This window comes from Rhea americana, unplaced genomic scaffold, assembly GCF_003343005.1.
Source record: "Rhea americana isolate MKP2758 unplaced genomic scaffold, rheAme1 scaffold_81, whole genome shotgun sequence".
Classification (NCBI taxonomy): domain Eukaryota; kingdom Metazoa; phylum Chordata; class Aves; order Rheiformes; family Rheidae; genus Rhea; species Rhea americana.
Genome location: NW_028186990.1, coordinates 2,293,443 through 2,313,209, shown reverse-complemented (window position 1 = coordinate 2,313,209; position 19,767 = coordinate 2,293,443). Strand labels below are relative to the sequence as shown.

Here is a 19,767-nt window from a genome sequence, read left to right as displayed (position 1 = left end):
TTCTGGGATCTTGTTGCCCCCACACAGAAGCTTCTCTGTCTTGCCTGCTATTCCTGCCTTATGGCTGTTCAGTTTATTCTGATCAGGACCACAGTATGTTCTTGGAAGAAAAATTTCTTAGGCGTGAATAGCTCTAGGTGTGGACTAAACAGGAAAGTTAATACGGCTCTTAGTCTTCCCGGTGCTGCCCAATCCAAGTTGTACAAGCCCTAGCATGCTGTCACATGGTCAAGGTCATACAGTCCTATCTTGCAGGAATTCAGAAGTGGGCCACATGCAAAAAGCAGTACTTTCTGGCTCAAGGCTGTTGCTGGGATTGAATGCCCTGAGCAGCATGCCAGAGCTGATTYTCTGCATCGCTGCAGCCACGGTGTTATTTTTCATTTTGGCGTGTTCATTTTCTGGCACTTAGTTCTACCAACCCTATCTGTGTAAAGCTAGGCATGAATATTTCCCCCATTAATGCTGACATGCATTAATACAGTAAAAATGGGTGCACTGCTTAAAGCAGTTGCTTAAAGTTACCAGCCTATTTAAAGAAAATGTGCAGACTTAGTATGTACACATTCACTTCGTAATACCACAGTTTATTTCCTACTTAACTTTTTCAGGTTTCTCAATTTGCTGTGCTCCCTTAATGCTTCATGTCATGTAAGGAATGAATCTCTTCTCTGTTATAAGTGGTTAGTGATGCCATCAGTGGCTGGAAGGACAAAATGGCCCTGTGAGTTCACAGCTCATCAGGTAAAAAGAGTTTCAGTTCACCCTCCAACTGAATATTCTGTTCTTTTCTTCTTTTTCTTCCTTTTTTTCTGGTGGTTTCTGTTAAGCCTCACAACCTGTTTTTTTTTCCTGTAGTGATCACACAAAACTTTATGCATTTTGTATAAAAAAAAAGTGATTTATCTGAGTAGTCAACGGATTTCGGAGCATTCATTAGTTAATGTCAGATATTGGTGTCTAATCTCATATGATAAAATTTCTTTGAAAGAAATCTGAAAGGTTACTGTTACGAAAAGACTACTGATTTGTTGATAACACTGCTTGTGCATGTGCTGTCATCTTTATCCAGGCTGTGATTTCCTTATTTCAGCTAGTGAGGATGAGAGGGACAGAAGGAGCCTAATGGGACTTAATATACTGGATAATATATGGTGCACTAAGCAGTAAGAGGAATTGTACTCATAAATGTACTCATTTGCTCTGGAGTCACTGAGAGGGAGTAGTACAGGACACCGCAATGTCAGAGTCATGCAGAGTCACTTTAACCATAGAGCTACAAAAGAAAGGCCAAATTCTCATTTCATTTAACAGCAAGCAAATCTGCAAGTGAGCCCTTTGGAGTAGCTATCATTGGGCAAGAAGATTAGGTGAACTTTTGCTGAATTTCTTTGTACACAGACCTTTTTGACTAAGGGTGGTTTCTCTGTGATTCTGGATGTTTCAGGGTTTCTATTTTGAAGTGACAAAATCCCATGCTATCTTTGTCTCTTGCCTCCACCATAGCGCTGCAATCCTGACCTTGGCCACTTGCCTTCAAACGTGAAGGTGAAATGAAGGTGAAAGTGCACGTCCAAAGATGATGCTTAGCCCCAGTCTTGCAATGATATTGGAGAGTGATTTTGTCCAAGTAACTTCAGCAGCACAGAAGGAAATGAAAGTATTTCTTACTGTAAATACTTTTCTCTCTCCCTATTGCTCTCTGGTACTGTGAGTGCCTGAAGACTCACTTCACTGCTTTTCTCAGACACGGCTATTTCTGTCACATCTTAGATCAATTTAAGCTTGTCTTTTGCATGTATGATAAAGACAAGATGGTGCTGCTGTAGCCTTGAAAAAGTTCATAGATTTTTGACATTGGGAACAGAAGGTGATACTTAATTGTCGTCAAGTTGGAGGGACTGAAACTAGTGAGTGAAATACGGAATTATAAGCAGAGCCAAATTGTTTTTTAAAAAATGTAAACTACAACACAAGGCACTTACAGCTTCTAGAAATGTGTATATGCATAATTCCACAATGTGGACTACCTTAATGGACTGTTTGTGCATTTGTGTTCGGCTAACACAAAAGTACAGTATTCTTAGCTGCATCCTGAACTTGTCATTTCCAAGCACATCTGTTAAGTATGTCTTAAACAGATGTGGGCTTTAGTGCTATGATAAACTTCCCTTCGCTTGACTGGAGAAAAGAAATAAAACCTGCTGGTATTTTCTGTGGAGGTGCAGAGATCATACATTAGTGACACAGCGGATTAAGTCACCTAAACAAGTGCAAAGAAAGTATCTGGTCCAGGTAAACTGGTGCAGCCCTTTAGATGATAGCTGTTTCACAGTGATTCTACAGATTAGTTCTTCAGCTTCCTCTCTGAGAGCTGCGGTCTGAATAGTACTGACATGGCCTTCAGTTGTTTCTGGGTCCAGCTCAGCAATCCCAGTCAACTTCATGTAACCTTTATTCTCTGCTTGGGGTTGCCTGGAGCCATTTCCTGCATGGTGAGTACCACCTGGTCTCTTGAAGAGCCCAGGGAAGTTCAGACATACACCATAGCTTTTATGTACAAAGCGGGAAGAGTGTTCTCTCTCRGCTCCTGCTGGTCAGACTCTCAGTGGTTGATTCTTGGTGCTTCAGAAAATGAGCTTGTCTGTGTACGTAGCATTTTATCTGGCTGATTTTTCTCCTCCATGTGGAGATGCTGTACTTTAAATTAGAAGAAGATGGAAGAAAGAGGTATTTCCTTTTTGCCTGTTCTCTACATTAGCTTGTATCTGAACAGRTACATTGTCCAGGAGAGTTTTTTCTCCTCCTCACCTTTCACTCCTATTCCTGCACTTGCAGTAGCTCCAAGGTGCAAGACTTTGCAAAGCACATTGCGGCTCATGTTGCTTGAGTCTGAGTTCAGTCACCCAAAACCTTGCAGGTTTATTTTGAAACATTAGTCAATCTGTCCAGTATGGTGGGTTTTTTTTTTTTTTTTTTTTATTCTTGCTTCTGACATCACTTCCTGAACACTATATCCACTGAGCTCTGTAGCCAGATCGTCTTCTCAGCATATGATGCAAGGAGCTCTTTAAAATGGATTTCAACTCCTCTTTTATCTTGCAGTGCCTGCTTGTGATAGTAACTGTTACTGGTGGTAAGTGTTTCTTTTCTTTATGAAACTGTCACAGATTTATGTAGGTGAGCAGTCACCTTAATTTTTCTCTGAAATCTTTAAAGGGCTCTACCAGGTTTTGGGAGATGTCAAATAGTATAACTGCTAATGCATGAAGGAGGGCAATCAGACCAAAGTGAGATGGATTTTTTCAGTAAACTAGTGATAAGTAACGGTATGATACTTGCTCAGCGTACTGCATCGGTAATAGTGTTTCAACAGAGAACTTACAAGCCTCTTATGGAGAATGCTTGTTTGAGTTCCTAACACTCAGTATGACCTTGGGTCAGTCCCTGAGCTGTTGTTCTCTTGCTTGTCTGGGATTTGAGTTCAGCAAATGTTAATATACAGGGATACTGCGAGCCTTGTCCACATGAAACTGCAACAGTACTTCAACAGTACTGTCTCTGAGTAAGAAGAACTGTGGAAGCAGCAGTTTATTTTTGCTACCATCTGTACAAGGTACTGGGCACTAATGCTCTGAGGATCTTTTTCCTCAGTTCCTCGTATGAACCTTGAGGGGAGAAAAATAACTGTTTAGACTTCTTGTTTCCCTGTGTGCATGGTGTGCATGTCACTGTTGTGTCAGGGGAGAAAGTTAGCCCRTATAGAAGGTATATTGTCACCCCTCCCATTCTTCTGATTTTCAATTACTAGTATCCCCAGCTTCTCACTGGGGTGGAGTGACCTTCTTGGGAGACAGCTTAGAGGTTAGAGGGGTGGATGGACATGGCAGGCTCACTTCCAATGCTCTGTGCTTCTCATTTCAGCCTCTGCTTCCAGGATTGTTGCACTGAGCGGCAGCTCAGCAGTCTTCTCTCTGGGAATTCAAAGCCTGCAGAGCATCTCTGAAATAAGCAAGGGCAATGCAAAATGCTCGATGGCTGTGTTGAACAACACCTTGTTGGCCAAGTGCGGCACTTCTTCTGCYAGGTGTCTGAACTTGCAGAACGGTTCTCTGGTACTGAGGAACGTGCAGAAAGAGGATGAAGGAGAATACGAGTTTGTTTTTCACAACACCAGCAAATTTTTTGTATTGGAGGTGTCTGGTAAGTGGCCTTGTTAGAAACCAATCACTCTTGAACCTGTGAGTTTGGCTGTAAGCTGCTGCCTTGCAATTCTTAAGAGAGCTCTTGAGCTTGCCAGGAGCTAAGGTGCCTCTGGAGCAGCAGGCATAACTTCGTAAGCTTCTGGCACTGGAGGAAACAGTAATCATATAAATCAAAGGATGTATTTTGCATCCGTGTAATAACATGGAGGTCTCCCTGAGGTTTTCGGAGAGAAAGGTCTCCCCTTTCTCTTGAGCCTTATTTAAAGTAGCTAGTCACTTCAGGTCACTTCAGGTATGTGATGTTTTTCTCTGCCTTAAGAGAGCAGCATGAAGTGTTCGTAAATGAATCTACACTATGTAGACATGTAGCTGGAGGTTTCAGTCCGTTTCTAGAGGAGTACTCCTGATGTCTTTCAAAGGTTCTCATTGTAGCTGCCACCATTTTGCTGCCTGTAGATGAGCTTTCCTAAAGAGATTAACCCTACCTGACTTGGCTCTGAAAACAAGAGTTCTGTGCATGTCTGCTTTGAGGTATGATGCCTAGGTGCATTTTCCTGCTGTTTTATGCACTTAAGATATTAAAGGAATTCAGCTGTGACTTTCTGATTCTCAGCTGCCCACTTGCAGCTTAAATGTCAGCATCTTCTGGGTTTATTCAGAGGTTAGCAGTAGGTACCTTATCTTTCCAGTTTCCGTTTTGTCTTTTCTGTGGCCTCAGGATTGCAGCACCCTGGTCATTGGTCAGTGCGATAAAAAGACCACAGAATCAGTAAAGGGAAAAAGCAAAGTCACTGTAATGCAGAATCCAGCTCATTGTCTGGGGTAGTATGGAGAAGGCTTAAGCAGATTTTGCCCACTTCTGGGTAGTACTCTACCCAGGGGACAATTTTTCTGCTGCTTTTCCCTGCCTTTCCTTTTACAGAGATTTTATTCACATAGATCTCTTAAGAAACTGAAGTGTATGAGTTTAATGAAAGTGTTAGAGCAAGCTGAGGTCAGTGAAGATAAATTAATTCTTATGCCATTCAAGTGCAAACAAGTGGAACTGCCACAGAGTAGGTCAAGGATATGGCTTCTTGGCACAAAGATCAGGGATTTAGATGGGAACTGGGCAAAGACTGCAGAAATAGCCTGGTTTTAACCTCTATTTAAGTGAATCTACATTGATTATGAGCTTTTATCTTCTTCTGTTCTCTTGCAGTGCATATGTTAGAGAAACAATTTGCCAGAGAAAGTATTTCTAGAAGTAGTGAACTTCAGTTGAAGATGTCATAGTTGAGAAGAGTTATTTCTTAATTTATGTGAATGTTTGTTTGCATCAGTTTTCTGCGTGATTCTTAATTGTCAGAAAACCGTACAACTTTGCCACCTAGTCTATATTTGCCAAGTGGCAARTGTGGGGAAATAGGTTGGTTTCCTGTAGTACACTAAAGGAGAGAAATTCAGAAAAATATACGGTGATTCATTCCTTCAGTTTAAATTGTCCCAGTGTGAGGCATCCTATCTGCAGATGTGTTGTGTTGGTACCTATGTTGGATATAGGTTGCACTAATTTCCTTCTAAAAGGGAAGAAGAGACAGTGACAGCAGAAATAGCCGTCTTCAAGGAGAGGGCTGAATTCCCTCTGAAGCTACAGTTCTCTACCAATTACAAAGAAAGTCTGTGGCCACCAGATGCTTAAAGTATGTCCACAGTCCTCAGTTCTTGGGCTGATACTTCGAATCTCTTCATTTTCAGCAAGGGAAAACTAGAGACACTATGTTTTTGTGAAATGCAAATGCATATAACATTGAAGTAGATGATATCTCTCAGAACAGTGGATATCAAAACCTATTCTAATTAATGTGATACAACTTGTGTCAGGTTCCTTTAAGAAAATAGGAACCAAAAGTGACTAATGGGGTTGGGTGAGTACTGCTGTTTATTACAGGCTGAGGGCAGGCATTGAAGAGTCTTAGTCAATCCAGTAACTTATTTCTCTGCTCCCCGGCTAAGAGCAAATATGCTAGTAGTAGAGTTCCTAGTAAGGGAAACTTCTGTCTCGCTCACATCTGCTCCTGAGTCAACTCAGTGTGTCTCTTTTCCCTCTCCATCCCATTACCCCTGTGTTGTGTGAACAGAGCCCACCATTAATATCCGGTGCTTCCCTAATGGGACTGGAGAGTTGACCTGTGATGTGATTGGCAATGAGAGCACTGGGTTTATGTGGCTGCTGAATGGTACTGCACTGGATGCCCCTGAGGCTTGCGTTAAGGATGGTGGGAAGAAGGTTCGCCTGGACAAAACCGTGTCTGGGGACTTTGTCTGTGAGATTCACCGTGGGAATGGCATCACGAGAAGCAGACCCATTGCACTATCCTGCGASTACTACGGTGAGTAACAGCAGCGACTGAATATTTCCTTCCAGTCTCTTGTAAAGGAAATCAAAGGAGTTGTTGCTGTCTCAGTGAAAATGGGCTCTCCTGTCCTCTGACAGCTGCCTTCTAGAATTGTCACATTCTCACTTTAAAAAGTGTCCCTTCAACTTCCTCTTTTTCTTCCTACTCTACCTCACGCTGATACAACCTACAATCACAGAAAAGGTAAAAGTGTGGTTAGGAGGTTCTTTTACCCAATTCTGCTCCAAGGAAAGATCTCTGTATTGTCTTTTTCTACTTCCAGTGATGGATATCTTATCCTCCACACCGATCCTCTATGTCAGTTTAGAAACACAGGTTACTTCCTTCTCTGGCATTCATCCGTTACCCAGTCAGCCTTCCAGTTTCTGCAACATCTGCTGATTTAGCCCATTGCTGCTGGCTTCAGCTGAGATATTTTGGGATGTCTCTTTACTTTTCTAGACAAACTGCCCAAAGATACACGAGATTATACAAAAGTCTTCTTAACAAACCACATCATCAGAGATAATTTGTTCAGAAAATGTAAGGTGTTTCCCTACAAAGGAACATAAGAAAAGGCTATGATCTTGTTCATTTGCAAGTTATGTGTAAGTGCTAACCATTCTGTTTGAATGAAGGCATAGTTTAATGAGAAAGTAAATCTGGATCTTAAAACTGATCAAAACAATTAGAACCTCATGATGCAAAGCAGTGGTCTGTATTGTCAGATCACATTCACTAAAAAATACTGGTTCGGCGACTTTGGCTGTGATTTCACTTGTACCTCAGCAGTGAAGATTTTTGTCCTGTGAGCAAAGATGTCCATCAGTACTATGCCAAATGACATTACTGAACCATAATAGTTTCGACTAATTTAATAGTAATYAGCATAACTTAATCCAGCTTTGCTTTAAAGAAATTATACTGTACAATAGCCCTCAGTGTCCTACAAGATGCTGCCGTTTCAGAAATTGTCTGAGTCACTCTATAGTAGATCCAATATTGTCTGTTCTTCTGCATATAGTTACTAGGAAGGAAAAATGCTGACATGAACCCTACATCATGTATTCTGGAATTTYGTAGAAATTCTGAGGGCTGTACACTCCTGACCACATCAGTGCTCCTGGCTGAGCTGTACAGGTTTGGCATTTGGGATTGTGGAATATTTCTCTTAGTTTTGTCCAATTAAATTGTTCAAAGGCTGTACTGCATAATCAGATCCAAAAGTCAGCTGAGGCATTGGGGAACAAGGATGCGAAAGGTTTTGAGCTCTCTATCAAGCTGTCTRTCAATGAGATAAACCATGTGAGTGTAGACAGTTACCACTGTTGACTCCAAGTGGCTGCCCGTGTCACAGGTGTAGTATTAGTTCCCTGTTTCCTCCTCAGAAGCCCACAAGGAAATCTAGTGATTAGCTCTGCAGGGATGAACACGTGTTTTTTGAAAGATACGAAAGCAAGAAACTAGCAGCAGGTCTACTTTCTTGTGACCAAATGCAACCATGTTCAAAAAAAGTGAACTAAACCAGTTACGGACACCGGTGAAATGAATTAAAGACATAGATGAATTCAATTACATTAATTAAAGATAAATTCATTATTCTTTTGGGTTATTACTTGCTCCAGGCAAATGACTGAATATAATTGTCTCGTAGTTGTTCTGCTGTAGGTATAAGGTATATGTAAAGGCACCTATTTGGGCAACCTGCAGGCAGACGAAGTTCACTCTGAATAGCAGTTAACATAAAACACTTCAGCAGAAATATTCTACACATAGGCACCAAAGGGCTGTGATTATGCAGGATCTAAAGCTGATGGCTCAGAAGTTAACAAGTCAGCATATGAATCAGTAAAATCCTTTTATGTGTTTTATTATTGCTTGCTGGATTTCCAATTTTTAATAAATTTTATCCCCAAATGGTCATCTTAACAAATGGCAATATTTAAGGAAGAAATACTCAGGAAAATATTAGCAGTTTATACTAGCACCTTTGACAGTATTCTCTAGGCTTCCATCAAAAATGAAACAGTGATTAGTGAAATAATTTCTCCTTTGTTAAAAGTTTAATTTTGTGAGAGGCTGGAATGAGCACTTTGAAAGTGTATCTTTTCACACATAGAAGTGGCTGTCTGCAATTGTTCTTAACTGTTGTTCCAGCTGTGTAGAACACTACATTGTGTGGCGTGTCTTGGAACAATTTGAAATGTTTCTAAATCTTTAGGGATACATAGCTGTTTGTACGTAGCAAGTCGTGCTGTGTTCAAGCTCCGGATAAGCTGATGTGTTTTTACCATGCTATGCATACATGTGTTCAGCTTTGTAGAGCAGGTGAATTGTGTTAGTGCAGCTGTGCTACATCCAGTTCAGGAACTAGGTGGTSTTGGGCTTTCCTAGAGAGATCTGAATGGCCTTGCTCTGAATTTACCTATTGTTTTTAAGACAGATACAAGGTAAATACAGAAATACTCTGTTTAAATAGGCGGTCTAGTTACTAACTGTTCAGCCTATCTAAGCAAGCTACTGTATGTTAATCTGCATAGTTACTTAGAAGGATAGGTCTTGTTCGAGGGGGAAGAATAGATGAAAAGAGGCCAAATGATTGTAGAAGTGATGGCTGAGGTTTGCAGTACTTCTAAGCAATTTGTAGTGTAGTGATATTTGAGCTGTATAGTGTGTATCTTTTTCCTCCCCATTTTTTTTGGATTGGGAAGAAAGTTTTCTTACTGACTACTCGAAGTTGGAACAAATCATCTAATAAAAGGACTCTGTGTGGATCTCTTTTCTGTAAGTCTGTGATGCCCTCTACCTGCCTCGCTACTCATTCTCTCTACAGCAGTAATGTATGTGCAGGTCTGACCTGTCAAAATGCATGCATCTGAGCAACCCTGAGCCAAGGGACTGTGAGTAGGATAATAATTACCACCAACCTGTGCGTGACCTTCTGCTCAGCCATCTGCAGCCTTAGCCTCCTGCTAGGAGGATGTGATCTCAGGTGGGGGAGGGAAATAAAGAAAAGTCCTTTCATGAGCAGCAATTAAGTTAGTTTTCTAGAGTTCTGACCCTGATGTTTGGATTCTCTGGTGTCTGATAAAGTGCAGTCTTTAATCAAACTTTCCTTGAGGTTGTCGCAGTCTCAATACTGCTGTTTCAGGTGAATTCTCTGGGGCCTAATATGAGCTGAGCTTTGCAGCTTTCAGCAATAGATACTATTTTGTATTTCTCTTCTCTTCTGGGCCRTGTATTTTCATAAAACTTTCTCAAATACACTGTGTTTTAAGTGAGCACCTTCTCTGTTATGTTTGATTGACACTTGCAAATTATTTTCGATGTTATTAGGCTGAGTAGGGAGAAACAGACAAATATGCACAGATAGCAGTTTTGCACAAGCCTCTTAATGAAAAATTCTGTACTGTAATTAAATGATGTGCCATAAATTATTATATGCTGGAGCTGATTATTTCTGTGTAGCTCCTCTGTTCCAGACCAAAYTTATAGTAATACTCACAGGCTCTAATCTGACTGCAGGGCTTCTCTAGTTTTTAGAGAAGAAGCCTGTCCACCCTGGTAACTAAAAATGCTGCATCCTTCCTGCAGGAGACCTGCTGCAGAATCCATGGTTCTTTTACATTCTGTCAGGATGTGCAGGAGGTGCAGTCATTCTGGTCGTCATTGTGTCTTCTGTTATATGCTGCTGCATGAAGAGGAAACACAAGTTCATCCCAGTGCCTTCAGGTGAGTGGAGAACACTGTCCCTTGGAATGAGTTTCATGAAGTACTAAGTCTCTGCAGCCAAGGTTGAAATTGCGTCAGTATAAAGCTGGCCTCAACTCCGTAGCTGCTCTTGTCTTCCATTTAGCCCTCACTGGCTGGGACTAGTGGAGCAGAAAACTGTGCACTAATAGGCAAGTAGTATATCCAGCACGATTTTGAAGACAACCTTATTTATCCTTTTTTCACCTCATACTTGCTACTATGTGCTTCTGGCTAGAAGGCAACAGCAAAACATTTTCTATAGGCAAAAAACAAACAAACAAACAAAAAACAACAAAAAACCCCTCATTCTTCAGCTCAGGTCTTACCCTGAGAGGACCTGAATGCTTCTGATGACAGCTGTTTGTCAGTACCAGTCTCTGTATGCTCTTGCTCAGACCCACGTGGGCCACCCCAAGCTGTGATCTTGCTAGCACAGCAAAGCCAGTCTCTTGCAGGTTGGTAGTGACCCTCTGAACTTGGCRTCTGTTTGCTCTGGGAATGGAGCCAGCACCATGTTAGGAGGAGATGCAAGTGTATGTTGACAATGCAGCTTCGCGATGAGTATGCCTGGGCCAGTGGAATGTGGGGGGAACCGCTTTCCTTCAGGTCTCTGATTTTCCTTTTACAGAGGAGGAAAAGGATGACGGAGTAACAATGTCAGTGGTCTCCAGTGAAGGTGTAAAGAGTCCCCCCAATGGAGATCATGTTGATGCTCAAGCTGTCCAAACTGACTGCCCTCTAAAGCCTGGTGGGTCCAGTGACTTGTTTCAAGTCAGATAAATAACCTGTTTAGGAGAGTGAAGGACAAAATGAACATAAGCGACTGAARGGGGAGGAGCTGATTGGAATAGCGTGACTAGCGTAGGGAAGATACCCTGTCTTCTCAAGTCAAGAGATACTTCATCTGGTCATATATCTGTATATTATTTGTGCTCTTTTTCCACAAATGAGTAGCTCTTGCCTTTACCCAGCCATGAGATGTGGCAGCAGAGGGTGCTGCCAGCAGATTACAGCCCATCTGTTCCAGTATCCCCTGTGCTAAAATATGCATGCCTTTAATTAAAAAAGGAAAGCACCCCCACCCCCAAAGTTTAGCAGCTTTTCTGCAATTTTTAATCACCAACTCTCTGTTCATTGATTACTTTATAAGAACCAGCATTGCTTTAGTTAGCAGTTGCCTTCAGGACAGCATTTACCACTATGCTGAGCTGCAAACAGCTGAATTCTATCAGACTCTTACGTGGTTCCTTAAATTGTCAGTAAAGTAGGAAAATGGTCACTTTTTAAATCTTTSAAGGAAATGAGTTAGAAATACAGATTTAATATGGTATGATCAAGTGAATGTAGTTGTAAAAGCCTTTCAGAAATCAGTTCTGAATGCTTGATATTAGTGGTCAACTCTTACTTTACATTTCTTCAGTTTTATTTCATAAACATGAAGGCTGGCAGCACCTGCCCCAGTGATGCACCATCAGTTGAAGTAGATCTAGCAGAGACATTGATAATTCAAGCAATGTTATATAGGTCAAAAGTGTGATCTCAGCTCTACTCTCCACCTCTGATATCCTTCACTGTACCACGCACAGCCTCTTACCAGCTCAGCTGTCCCTTTACACGAGCTATCCTTAGATGCTTCCTTGCCCTGCTTTCAGTATMCTAAAATGCTGCTAATGAGCATGGCATGACAAAGATAACTAAAATGTGGTAAGTTGTCCAGGTCATTGTTTAATTTTTGTTATTGGCGTATTAAAAAACGTAGAACTAATTTTTGATTTAAAAATCAAACATRATATTTTAGTCAGCTAGTCAGTTTGACTAACAAAACATACTATAGTTAAATTTTCTACAAACAAGCTAGCAAAAGCAGAGATGCATGTGCAAAATGTTTAGCTGAGAACATAGTAAATTAAAGTACTTTAAGCTGACTTTAATTACTCACATGTAACTGAATTGATTTGGCTTAAGGGTTTCTTTTAAAAAGCATTTTAGGCTGTTGGGCCCAGAGGGTTTCAGCATTGTGCTGAAGAGCTRGAGAAAGTCATGGTGAACCAGTCAAGAAATGAGCACTTACAAAGGAAAATGAGATTTGTTTCTATCACTGCTTGCAGAAGCTGTCTTGAAAGGTTCCTTCAGATGCACATCACCTTATATTTCTGCTGCCARAATGTTTGGCTGGGTTGAATGACAGTTGAAAAGCAAAAGAGAATGATGTTAGGGGAAAGAAAGGAGAAAGGGATACATTTGATCCAGAGGTCTGAAAATGCATGCAAAATTGATGTGGAAGAGAGAGATAGCAAGGGAGGGTGTCCCACAAAGGCTTTATTATTCCAACACTGATCAGGAGGACATGGAGGAGGGACAGAAGCTTGTTTTATGCAAAGAAGTGCAGATAAGAGGAGTTTGGGAGTAAATGAGAATGAAGACAGTGTTTTGGTGGTTTTGAACAGGTTGCTGAGCAGGATGGGCACTTGGCATGTGGGGTCAGGCAGCACACACAAGGTTCTGGCAAGAGATTGAATGGGGGTCGTGGCACATACTGGAGGAGCCTGGGGAGCCGGACCTGGGCTGRTTAGGCAGCCTGTGGTTTTAGGCAAAGCAAGAGAGAGAATTTCTACAGAGATGGACATGGGTGCATGCGTTTCTCACTTCTTTTCCAGATGCTGCCCAGACTGGTCAAGGTCTTGAGCCCCAACCCTTGATGGAAGAAAATATCCCGGTGGAGGCTGAGCCTGAGGAAATGCCAGAACCAGAGGTCATAGTTGATGTTGAAAGCCAGGGAAATACGTCGGACTGTTTCCCAGATCCAACTGATGCCTGATCTGACAAGGTTGCTGTTGCATCCTGTCCTGAAGCCTGTGGCACTAGTCCTTTGCATCCCATAGTCTCATTGTGTGTAAGAGTTGATCTGGAAAATTATGTTGCAGGAAAGCCCTGAGGCATCAGGCCTGCTAACTTCATTAAAAAAAGAAATACATATGTGTGTGGCTTCAAGGCTGCGCAGCTGCAGGCTGACAGGTTCACCAACAAATAAAATTGGCAGCTCCTTTATGCTTTGTCTTCTAATAGATCAGCACTTGAATGGTGGAGCCCTAGAGGACAGCCTGAAGTAAGATGGGTGATTCCTCATGCTCCCTGCTCACTCCATGCTCTTTTATGTCTTTGTCAGCCTGCAGTTCCTGAAAGGGACAGGCATGACAGGCAGATTGAAGCAGCATATTAGTCCCAGTCCAAAACAAGGATCTGCCACTCATTTCCTGAAAAATGTTGTTCTCAGGAGATTTCCAGACATATATCACAGGCTCTGCAAAGAGCTTGGCAGAGGTTTCAGTAAGTATCTTATGCTTCTCTTGAATCCCTCTTCTGAGCTCCGAATTCCTTTGTGCTTAGGCTTTTGCTACTTACTGCAAGGCCTGGAAACATGATACCAGGCTGTGACTGTTCGCATACAAATTGTAAAAGATAATGTAAGATAATGTCAGCTCGCTTTTGCTGTGTTGTGATGGTGGGAGGCTGCTGGTTACCTTCACCACAGGTTAACTACTTGGATGAGTGAGTTAAAACAGCTGAATCACTAGCTTGCTTGTCTCCAGCAGAAGAGCTCCTGGGGGCTTGGGTGTGTGATTTTGGCAGGATCATTGGTTGTTATACTGAGATCATTAATCAGTGCAAGCCTTAGAGCTTAGTGCCTTTAGTGTAATGGTTTGTCTATTGTGGGTTGTTTAAGCTGGCCAACTGCCTGTATATGTAGGTTTTTTCTATGCTGTTTTATCTGTACAGACAGTAGCAATTTATAGAATMTCTTGAGTCTTGCTGCTACACACACCTGCTCTGCTTAGGAGARACTGAGGAGTGGAACAAGTGGTGTAGAGCTGCAAGGAGAAAGCAAAGACTGGGTCCTGGGCAGTGGGTAGCTGAGTCTCTGGCAAGGCTGCCAGAGGCTGCAGGACACACYGTCAGAATACAAATTTTATCATTTAAGAGTATTCTGGTAGTAAAAAGCACATTAGTGTTAAAGTATGTGCCTGCCTTGGACTAGAAAGGCATGGCTAAGTAAAAGCAGGTGATACAGATCAAGACTGAAATGCATGGAGAGGTGTGTGTTGCATTTCTCTTTCTTCCCATGTTCTGTTGATTTTTCTCATCATGCTGACATTGTGTCCTGAATCCATTAAAAACGGATTTAAGATTTACTTTGTAAATACTACCCAACAAGGTCTGCAAGTACCCCAGTGAAGAAAAAAGCAAAAGCTTGCTGAATACTTCCTCTCCCCTCGTGGGGGAGCTGGCAGGACAGCTATGTGCTTATGTGAAAGCCTTTTGTGTCCCTGCTCATGGCAAAGCTTCGTAGCGGTTATACCCAGACATAGATTGTGCTTGTTGTTGTTTCTTTTTTCTAAGACTGTTTTAAAGATTTTTGGATTTTGTGAGCTATGTTGGTGGTGATTCAGCCTATCTGTGCTTTCTAAGGTTGCTGTAGTAATCAGATTTTCAGCAGCAAGAGGGGGATGGTTCTTTTTCTCATGGTGCTGTGTCATCTTCTTTCAGTACAAACATTCCTCAGAAGCTGCAAGTTAAATGATAAAAACGTGGTGCTGGGTGCTTGGGATGAATGGTGCACTGCCTAGAGAGAGAAAGACCGCAATTGCCTTTATGTAGCACGAGCAACACTGAACAGTTAGGGCCTAGAGCAACAGAAACTGRAAGATGCAGTCAGTTTTGGTTGTGTTTCCATTCTGCACTATCTGGCAGGCACAGGCAGGGGACAGCCAACTCCAGCAGATGCTTAACCTTGGGGGCTGAAAAGTGCTCTTGAGTCCCACTGGAAAAGATGTATTTCAGCACTGTGAGCAGGATAAGCTGGGCCAACCTGCTTTGCTGGACTGCTGCRTCATGAGTGCATTTTGCTCTAGTGCCATTGTGCTGTTGTTAGCACTGGGAGAGCTGTGAGCAAACCCTGGCCTRGGTATGCTGTGACAGTACTGTCACTGCTGTAATCCTTGGAAGATTTTCTTTCCATTGAGATGGGAATCCAAGRCTTCAGCCATCTTTAGGAAGCAGATCATGTTGGTCTTCCTTACTTCTCCTCTGAAGTTGCTGTATGGCAGCTGAGTTAAAGATTGCTGTTGCTGTGGGGTCAGGAGAATATTTGTGCATCCTGTACTTAAGCTGTACATGTACATGCCCAGCTGTTTTCATCTTGTGTTTTTTTTCCTGCAGAATGATTTTGTTCTTAATAAAAGTATCTGTTTTCTAACTTGTTTTGGAAATTCTGTTATTTAATAAATGTTTATGATTTTCACTGAAAACGCAAGGAGTGGTTTCTATATTTCTACTTGGCAAAAAAAAGGAAAGATGATGGCAACTTATATTGACTAGAGCTGACTGTGGATAGTTGAAGGARCAGAGATCAGAGGGATGGACATCTATTTATAAATCCTGGAAGGGCTGTAGGACAGTGACGTATAACTTGTTCCCACGAGAGTGTGTGTKTACATGCGTATGTGTATGTCTGCACATCTGTGTGCACTAGCAGCACACTGAACCTKGCTCTGGTGCATTGCTGAACTGTGAGGTGGGAAGGGGTGTGGGGAGGTTGCCTCACTTTGGGACCAAACAGGGAAAGGCCACCATGAGTATAAACATTCCTGCTTGTTGTTCGTGAGCAGAAGTTTTTTTTTGTTTTTTTTTTTTGTTTTTTTTTTTGGTGACACCTCTCACCTTAGCTGTTAGAGGGGATGCTTGCCTACATAATTTTTCTCCGCAAGGAAGAGATGAAACATGTTGACTCCTACGCTAGCACACAGACCAGTGCACCCAGACAATGGGTAAAATCAATGTCCTGGTTGTCTGTGATCATACAAAATCCTTTGACTTTTCCATTATAGGGTTAGCCCTGGAACAGTGGCACGGTTGGACACAGGTGATCCTGTCCTGCCACCTGTGACCTCAGCACCTCAAGGAGTCACCCACCTGGATTTGCTGTTGCTTTCCAGCCTAGAGGTGGCAGTGAGCATCCTCTCTGTTGTCTGGGTGACGGTTTGGACTGGGGCTATCTGGCAGAGTGATGGGAGTACATGAACGTATATGTTGCTGTCGGGAGTTTGACRGAAAACTAGGATCTCTGTGCTGCATCTTCAGGGTTTCTGGTAGCTTTGGTGAGGCCATTCCTGCCCTCTCTGRGCTGTTGAGAACACCAGGGTGGCTGCAGGGTGAGGATGGCCATATGCTCACGCGGGCGGGCTGCGTGGTGTTGCTGCTAGGGGCACTGGCTGGGTGGGCTGGAGGCGGGATCTCAGCAGCATGGGSCTGGCTCTTAGCACCTAGGAGTCCCTCTGTGCTGCTGGTCTCCTGTCAGGAGCTGGCACTTTCTGGGGAGGGGCGGCTCAGGGGGAGCTGCTGCTTAGGCTGTTCCCTCTAGCTGCTGGTAGGGAGGGGGGCCTTGTGCCCGAATCCTGGCACCCTGGTCCCCTGGCTGCGGGGGGCTGAGAGTGGAGCAGAGTCCATTGCTATGTTAATTGAGTGCTGGTGGGACAAGGGGAGCTCTGCCCTGTGGGAAATGTGGGTGTTTGGGGATGTGGTTKCTTCCCAAACAGACAAGCCACCAGTGATTTATAGCACTCTGTGGAGTCAGTATTTAGATCTGACTCCGTGTCAGTTTTGTAGTGGGAAGAGAAAAGTCTCACTCYGCTTGCAGCATATGTTAAGCAGTAAATGGCATGAAACAAAGTATGTAAGCCCTTTTTTATGATGTACCTCATGCAGTGTGTGAATGAATATAAAAGGAAAACAATAGGGAAATTCTTATTCTACATAGATAGAAGCAAAAAGCAGAAACATACAGTGGTGAAGTAAGGAAAGGGGAATGATTCAATTATGTATTTCACTATTCAAATTTAATGTATCCCCACAAAATCCTGCTTGTGTCAGTAAAGATCCATATTCCAGTAATGAAATAGTAATGCTCTGCTTTCCAACATTTACCTGTGTTGCTGTACAGATGTCCTGGTGGCTGTGTGTGCAACTCTCAGGTTCCTTCCTCAGAGCCCAGTACAGGGGAGATGCACTAGGGCAAGAGCGTGCAGTTGGTGAGGAGCTGAAGGACCATCTTTACCATTAGCTCTGAAGGAGTGATAGGGCAGAAGCTGGTGGGTCTGAAAGCAGATAGGCAAAATCAGTAACTTAAGGGCTAATTTATGATAGAAAAAGAAACTTGTGTTGTAAATAACTGAAAAGGTCTGTGAGCAGTGATTGTGTTGGCATTGTGGTGGAAATAGTCTGTATTTGAAGAAAATCCTAGCTTCTAGGCTTGTATGTAGTAAGTTCATGCCACTTTTTAATGAATGGTTTTAATTCACTTCAAAATAAGCAAACAAGAATTGCTCACCTGTAAATTACGGGCAGCAGAAAGATACAAGGTCACTGATGCATATCTTCAAAACCATTTCCTTAATACTAGCTTAGTTAATTATTGTGCTCTAAGAACAGTGGGTGTTGCTGATGCCACCACTAGGCATGGAGGAGTGAGAAGCCCCATAACTCTCAACAGATAAATACACAAAACCAGTAACAGAAATGGGAAAAAGAGCAGCATTACCAGTTTCCTTCTGAGACAGATGTAGAATGTAGTGATGAGTCATTGTAAAGGGTGGCGTTACTGTTTGGACATTGCTTGTGTCTTTGGCCCGTCTGCCTGTTGTCTGGGTGTAATCAAAGCTTGCTCTAACCCTGGAAGCTGAGATAACTGTTACGCCACCTATACCTGGCTAGCTGTGGAGAAATCCCTCTGGAGCACATAAAATGCTTCCCTTGTTTCCCATCTTGTTTTACAGCTGAGCACAGAATATTATCAGCCAAGTGAGAACYCTGTGATTCTTGAAACCTAGTGACTACACCTTACATCAGTTTTGTTCACAGTGAACTATTTCTTCCTTACTTTCTTTCACTTTTTTTCTTTTTTAGAGTATGTGACTTATCTCTCAGGTAGGGGTCATGGCTGGAGAGGGTAGGGGAATCTTTACAGGGAACTTTGAATATGTTGGAGCAAAAGAAGGCTTTTGGACCAGGCATTTCTAAATACTTGTACATTTCTAACAGGAAGATGGTGGCAGGAGTTATATTAATTGTATCAAGATTGGTTTAATTTTGACAAGATGAGTTACAGATCTTCTTGGCCTGTGCTGGCCCACTGGAAGTGCAGCATCTTTCTGACTGACCTTGTTARGGCTCTACTTATGCCACTCCAGGCTGGTAGAGGGATCAAGCGAAGCTCTTAGCCAGCCAGGGTTGAGAGACTGTTACTTTAGCTCTCTTGATCACCAGCAAGCAGTGCGGCTGAACCAAAAGGCTGTCCACTGCTCATAGGAACTAATTCCCCAGACCAAGAATTACTTAGAGGCAATTTCTGCAAGTCATTTAGAATTACAAATATTCAAGTGAATTATCATTTACTCATGTACCATATATGCAGGTGGAACAAAGAAATACAATAAATCGACTGTATTATTTTTTGAGTGTTACTGTTCCAGCTTTGACTTAAACAAGTTTCCATTTGAAGGCAAAATATATGTTTTCAAGGCTAAGGAGTGAAAGTTTTATTTGATGCTGAAAGTCATGTAATAAGAGATCATCAAATGAAAAACGAAGTAATGATAAGCAGAGGATAAGCAAGAATTGCAACAGCAACTTTGGTAAGGAAATATATACAACTTTAAACGATGAGCATTAAAGAGTTTAGGAGAGAGGTTTTCATCATGGTATGATTAGTACCGGGAATTTCTTCTCTGAAACAGCTGACAAACTTGAAATTATGGGATTCGGGATAGCAAGGGGGATTTGCCTGAGCAGCAGTGATATAGGTAAATGGGTTGTCAGCTGCTTGGCGATCAGTCTTAATGAATATTGAACTGACTACAAAAGTTGGGATGGATGAAGACTTTTCCTACATGGCACATTGAGCCTGGAGCAAGAATTAACCTGCTGGGTGGCATGGCTTCTACTGTTCGTTTCTGTCTCATCACAGGATTAATCATGGCAGGGCTGAAAGAGAAAGATCCCTCAAACAGCAAAGTGACCCCTGGGGAGGATCCAGAAGGAAGAAAGGACATTGGGATAATTATCAGGGGTGCAGACGCGATGGTGAGTAATGGCAGTCGTATACTGTTCCCCTCCCCCCCCGCCCCAAAGAGTCGAGCTGGAGTTTCAGGCAAGGTCTATCTTCTGTCATCCTGTGAACTAGCTGGTAATGTTTTCTTCCAGAAAATGATACCCACTGGTGCTTCCTACTCCTTCCTAYTCAGATCTCTGACAGTTAAAGTCAAATGTTCCCCAGATAGCTGCTTTTCTCTTGGTGATAGATTATAGCTTCCTGAGTCTGAAAGCCTCTCTGATGAAAGGCTTCTTGTGAGCTGGTTGCAGCGGTTACATTGTGATGG

General features: G+C 42.4%; 1 protein-coding gene across 1 annotated transcript; it reads left to right on the top strand.

Moving 5' to 3' along the window:
• The first annotated feature begins 690 nt into the window (after nucleotides 1-690).
• On the top strand, nucleotides 691-13,154 carry LOC146585388 (uncharacterized). Its single transcript, XM_085323010.1, has 7 exons — nucleotides 691-744; nucleotides 3,106-3,136; nucleotides 3,925-4,203; nucleotides 6,326-6,577; nucleotides 10,178-10,315; nucleotides 10,965-11,084; nucleotides 12,994-13,154. Exons 1-7 carry the CDS (start codon nucleotides 691-693, stop codon nucleotides 13,152-13,154), a joined length of 1,035 nt encoding a protein of 344 aa, XP_085179136.1.
• Nucleotides 13,155-19,767: the final 6,613 nt, after the last annotated feature.